Genomic DNA, 6104 nt, shown 5'->3' on the forward strand with positions numbered 1-6104 from the left:
ACAGGGGAGAGAGAAAGCGTCGGGCAGGTTAACAGGGGTTTACCTGGCGGTAGCCGACTGATCTCTATCTCGGTGCGCCCGATGGTCTGGAGCGATAAGGACGGGCAAAACTAGAAGGATGGAGGGGTGGCGGTGAGGTGGGGGGGGGGGGGGGGGGGGGGGGGGGGGCGTTGGAGTAGGACCACAGGACACAAGGAGCCCAGTGAAAAGGATAAAGAGAAGTAGGCATATTTGGTTCAGTTTCCCCATGCCTGACACTATCAACCACTATCGGCTAGGCTACTAATGAATTATTTTAAATGCAAATATAAAGCTTGAGAAATGCCCCTCACTTAAAACAGTAGGCCAACTTATCGTGGTTAGCCGCATGTTTAGTGCTATTCGGGGAGACCGGGTGAATGAGTGTGGATTAAAGCAAGACCCGGACTGCATGTCCCCTGTCCATCGCAGACCAGAGGCTCAAACAAAATAGACTCCTGTAGTTTATAGAATAACTCCGTTATAAAAACCCAAGTTTAACTTTTACCCATTGTCAATAGAATGGGGGACTTTCGATTATTATTATTTGTTATTAGGTTTCAATTTAAATGACACATGATTTTAAATAAAACCAAATAGCACCATTACGCATCTAATAAGGAGCAGTTCGGTTCTGATCTCCGATTAGGAATGGGAAAAAACGACCAAAAAACACAATATATCCCAACTAAAGAAAGTGAATGAATGCCCCCCCGTCCCCTTTCCCCCCCATCCCCACCACCACCACCTCGACCATGTTCTCCCCATGGGATAAATGGTACAACATGTAGCAATAATACCCTGCCTTTATACCCGTGCCCCCCGCTGCCATAACCTCCAGCCCTGCTGGCCCGAACGCTCTCGGCTGGGGATTTCTACTCTCCGCCCCAAATCAGAGAGCCATTCTTCCCGGACAAAAGCCCCCGAAGCGGACAAAAGTGAACACATCTCCCCCCGTGTCCCCCTCTCCACGTAGCGCAGCCAGTTAGAATAACGCGCTGCCCGATCCCCAAATTGGAATATTAGGACGTCAATCTCTCGCCTCTTGTGCGCCTTTGTCTTTCCTGAGAGCCCAAGTCTGCCCACCACACACCTTTTGTCCGGGAATCCAATAAACCATTATTCCCGCTCTGCAGTCCTGCGCCAGCTCCTTTTTAGGGGTATTTTAGGTGCCTAATCGCGTCCTTAAAGGCCCTCAAATAGAGAACCATTTCCTCCTTTCACACTGCAGGCACCAGGGCTATTATCACGAGTATTGCCTGGCCGGGCCCCTCAAAGACTGGCCTCTCAAGCTGCACTCGAAAATACACATGTTTCATTTAAGGAATTAGTAAGGGAGGTTTGAATGTGTTGGAATAGTCAACTCAAACTATCTTTCCATCTGCGTACAAACATGTTTAACCTTGCAAGTACACACTATGCTTAAAAGAAAATATGGTGTTAAGAATTGTTCATATAGGATACTCTCATAGCAGCAGACAACCACATCAACATGTTTCTAAGTAACATCTATATAAATGCCGTTTCGCATTAAAATAGAACAAAGAGAGCACTTCCTTCCATCTTGTGTTTATTGGAATAGTTGCGGAGGAGACACATATCTCCCTTTAACCCAAAACATTTCAAAGTAATTCCACTCAAGTCAAAAGCCTCTAATTCCCTGGCTTCTTTAAAATAATTCATACAAATACATGGTCACACAAACTGAAATACTGTCGCAAACCAATGCGTGCTGCTGAACTCGTCCTGTGTGTGGTTAATTCATGAATATTTTCGACCAAACTGCTGAAATTTCGACTCAATTGTAACACAGTGTTCGCTGTGATGCATACTGTCTTGGCAATAGCATGCCTACCAATCTAACCAATACTTTGTAGTATGACATAGCGTATTTGTCGGTGAGTATACATTCGATCCGTAGAAGAACCTTTACGCACCGGCACCGCAAGGCTTTCAGTTGGATGTTCATAAAACCTCCATGGGTTTAAGTCAATACAAAACGTCCAAAGAGGGGGGGAGGTGCGGGGATGTACCCTACCAAGCCCGAATCCCCTGCAACGAGCCCTGGCAGGGGGTGACTGGCCCCTGGTGTTGTTGGGTCTGGGGGCCACCGAGGCCCCCCAGGTTCATGTTCATGAAGGCCGCCCCGCTGGTGGTGTTGGTGGGGGGCAGCGTGGGGAGGCTCGTGTACGTGCAGCTGTAGTTGTTGTTGCCACTGCTGTAAGCGGGATTGTTGTACGTGTACGCCGGATACCCGTTATAGCTGTAGGGGCTCGACCCGTACGCGGCGTTGTAGCTCTGTGTGCCCCCTAGACACGGCTTTCCATCCCGTACCAGGACAGGCACCGCGACCCTTCTGGGTGGTGGAGGAGGAGCGTGATGGTGGTGCGACTGTCCGGCCAGCTCCAGGGACTTGTCCTGCCGCTGCCGCTTGCACTTGTAGCGGCGGTTCTGGAACCAGATCTTCACCTGCGTGGAGGTGAGTTTGAGGCTGGAGGCCAGGTGCTCTCGCTCCGGGGCCGACAAGTAGCGCTGCTGCTTAAAGCGTCGCTCCAGCTCGAACACCTGGGCCTGGGAGAACAGCACTCGAGGCTTCCGCCTGGTCCTCTGCTTATGCACCGGGCGCTCTGAGTCCCCGTGGCCGCCTTCCACTGCCTCCTCCCGGGACACATGGCCGCTGCTCTCTGTAGGAAAAGGGAAACAAATAATGTTGTGTTATTGAAGAACTCTAAAAATCACCACAGGCCTTATAGATTGCAACTCAACCCAATGGTAATCCTGGAGAATTGGCCCATAGCATGTGGAGGAAAGAAGCCCCCCAAAAAGTTTTTTTGTATTTTGAATCAAGGTCGCACGGCACTTGAACTTCATTGCGGTTTTAGTGATTGTATCAATGCTCAAATGCTGCCTCACGCCCCTTAGAATAAATACGTAGTCTGATAAATGACTAAATGTAAATGTAAACTAACGTAAATATTTGCCAACTATCAACGAAAAAAATAACATGAAGCTTATCTTTCCAACATGCAGGTCGGATCTATTTTACCCTGTGGATAAACACAGCAGTTACTTTACAGCAACTAAAATACACCTTTAAGACATATCTCAAAGCTATAGGCCTATCTTGCATGCTACACGTAGGCTATATCATAATATTAGGTCAATAAAGTGAGCCAATATAAATACTTGTGGTGTGTGATGTGAGAGTTGACTGTGTGTAGACCTATTTCCAACAGCACGCTGTGGTTTATTTTACAGACCTCTTCAGACTAATTACTGCTTTATGGTCACACATCACTGCTGCTTGTGTAGCACGTAGAGCAAAGCACTACAAAGTGTTGACATTTGGAGACTTTAGATCGATCTCCGAGCCTAACTTCCATCCAGGTGTTGTCCAACTTTATCGGGACTTGATGGCCTTCGCATCCCCTGTCCGCTAGCATTGCTTCAATTTACAATTAATTATTAAAATTCTGATCTCGTGTATTGAGGCGTGAATAAATTATGACTAAATACTACTAATTGGCCTTAATACTGCCAATTTCCCTCACTCATAAATGAGGTCTACAACACCGACATGTTTCTTTCTTAATGAAACGTTGAAATGTTTTTTTTTTGGAGGTGGTGGTTTCAGATACAGTTTTATAATTTTGGCTTATTTAGCCTTTTAATTTGTATTTTTAAATGGATTTCACAATTCATTACGACAAATAAAACTACACAAAAGGTGTAGGTTTATATACCTTTTTTAGAATGACTGGTTAGGCGACATGCAAATATCCAACAGTTTCCATGCATTTGAAATTCAAACTAAACCGTACGCCTTACTGCATGGTTTACTCTGCTCTTAAAGCCCATCCCGCTAACTAGGCGTCCCAGGAGGAGAACCGCCGGGTCGACTCACTGATCTCGGCCGGGTCCACGGCCTCCAGCTTTGGCTCGGCGAGGAGTCCCAGCGCGCCGGGGACTCCGCCGTAGATGATGTCCGGGGAGAGGCTCGCGTCCCCCGGTTCCTCTTGCGCTGCCAGCGCGCTGAGGTATGCGAGGTTATCCTCCCCCTCGGAGAACGGAGGGCTGTCCCGGGCCGTCCCGACCAGCATGCAGGATGGCGGGGCTCGGAAGTGTTGCAGGGGCTGCTGTTGTGGATGGTGATGATGATGATGCAGGCCTATTTGACTGTGTGGTGACCTCTGGTGCGCCTGCTGCTGGTGCTCAAGTAGTCGCGGCGGCTGCTGCTGCTGAGATTGTTGTTGTTGCTGCTGCTGCTGCTGTTGCTGCTCCATCTTGAGGATATCCTTGACGGAGAAAGGGGTGGAGGTGAGCTGGCTGGCCAGCATCGTGCTCCCCGACTCCGGCTCGCCAGCGGTGGAGAAGTGAAGCCCGCCTAGGAACATGCAACCCTTCTCCTTAAATAACAGCAATGGTAATATAAATACAGATAGACCTTAGCAACCCGCGCCTTAGTGATCAGAGGGTGCGCGACGCCGCTAGAATCCCTCATTTCCCTTTAAAAGTTAAAAGTGTAAAACAAAAGTCCAAGCGGTTGTTCGGAGAGCAGAATGTAGCGACGGGTTGGGCCATGCAGGGCCGCGCGTCCTGCCTGTCTGACAGTTCTACTCGGTGCTTTGGTGGAGAGGGAACGAGAGGGAGAGAGGGGGTGGGAGAGAGAGGGAGAGAGAGAACAGGGGGTGTCTGAGGGGTGGGTGTATCCAGGGAACAGTGTGCGGGCTGGGAGGAACCGGCTGCTGTGCAGAGACGGAGAGAAATGGGCGGCGTCACTTAGTTATTGTGTGTACAAGTTGTTTTGTTTTTGTCTCAGTGGCTCTGTGAAAATACCCAGTAGAAGATTAAAAAAAAACTCATGTCTCCGTCATAGCAACATCACATCTGAAAGCAAAGCAGCCTATAGCCCATACTGTATCATGTCATAACACGAGCCAAACAAAGCTCTTACGCACATGGACACGTGATGCCTCATACAATTATTACATTTTGACAGTAACATTATGATCATCCCTTTCTTTTTGCCCATCTCTTGGGGCCACCACTGGTGGACGACTGGTGGTCCTCCCGCGAGCGTGCGCGCTCCCGGGAAAGACGCTGAGAGGAGGCGCGCAACTGCGTGTGACGCGCTCCTATCAAGGTCAAGTATCGCTCCTCTAGCAGTGAGCGAGCAGCGGGCTGCCTGCTATAACTGATATCCTGTGAACCGGTTCCAACTCTACATCTTGCCAATCTTCTCGCTGATTAACCGTTGCATTAATTAATGTTTTAATGAATTCCATCCCCCAGCCTGGCTGTGTCACTGACCTGAGCCAGGGTCTCCGTGTCCCCTCTATCGCAGCGACAGGGTTGTATTATTAACCGCAAGGGGCCGATAAGCAGGGGCCCCGCCGGGGCAATTAAAATTCCAGCTTCAAAACTCACCGACATTTTTAGACACCCCAATCTGCCCCTATCAGCACCCCTTTCCGCTCCACGAGGAACCCTGCTTCTGTCAGCGGCTCCAGCTCCCGGCTTCTGGGCCATCAACCCCCGCCGCCCCCCCCCTCCCCCCCGCCCCTCCACACACACACACGCACACGCACACGCACGCGCGCGCACACACACACACACACACACACACACACACACACACACACACACACACACACACACACACACACACACACACACACACACACACACAATCACACACCTCCTCACCCCGTCTCCTCCCCCACCTCCCCTCCTTTATTTTCTTTAGCACCGGACACAAGGCCGATAAATATTTTTGTGTGTGCGTGTGTGGTTGTTGTTTGTATGTGTGTGTGTTTGCGTGTCTGTGTGTGCATTTGTGTTTGCGTTTGATTATGTGTGTGTGTGTGTGTGTGTGTGTGTGTGTGTGTGTGTGTGTGTGTGTGTGTGTGTGTGTGTGTGTGTGTGTGTGTGTGTACGTGCAGTTGGTTGGTTTTAGCGGCGTAATATCACGGTTTCCTGATGGAGCCCCGCGTGGTGGGCGAGCTCTCACCGTGATTGATCGAGGGAGCGACTCACTAACAGACAGATATTTATCTAAACATACATATATATATTTATTTATATAC

The 6104-nt window shown here is 49.4% G+C and overlaps 1 protein-coding gene across 1 annotated transcript; it reads right to left on the reverse strand.

Moving 5' to 3' along the window:
• Positions 1 to 1571: 1571 nt before the first annotated feature.
• LOC115540967 (homeobox protein Nkx-2.3) lies at positions 1572 to 4762 on the reverse strand. The gene is made up of 2 exons (XM_030352662.1): positions 3923 to 4762; positions 1572 to 2702 (listed from the first exon to the last, which is right to left on the reverse strand). Exons 1-2 carry the CDS (start codon positions 4410 to 4412, stop codon positions 2053 to 2055), a joined length of 1140 nt encoding a protein of 379 aa, XP_030208522.1. The 5' UTR covers positions 4413 to 4762; the 3' UTR covers positions 1572 to 2052.
• Positions 4763 to 6104: the final 1342 nt, after the last annotated feature.

This window comes from Gadus morhua, chromosome 3, assembly GCF_902167405.1.
Source record: "Gadus morhua chromosome 3, gadMor3.0, whole genome shotgun sequence".
Lineage (NCBI taxonomy): Eukaryota > Metazoa > Chordata > Actinopteri > Gadiformes > Gadidae > Gadus > Gadus morhua.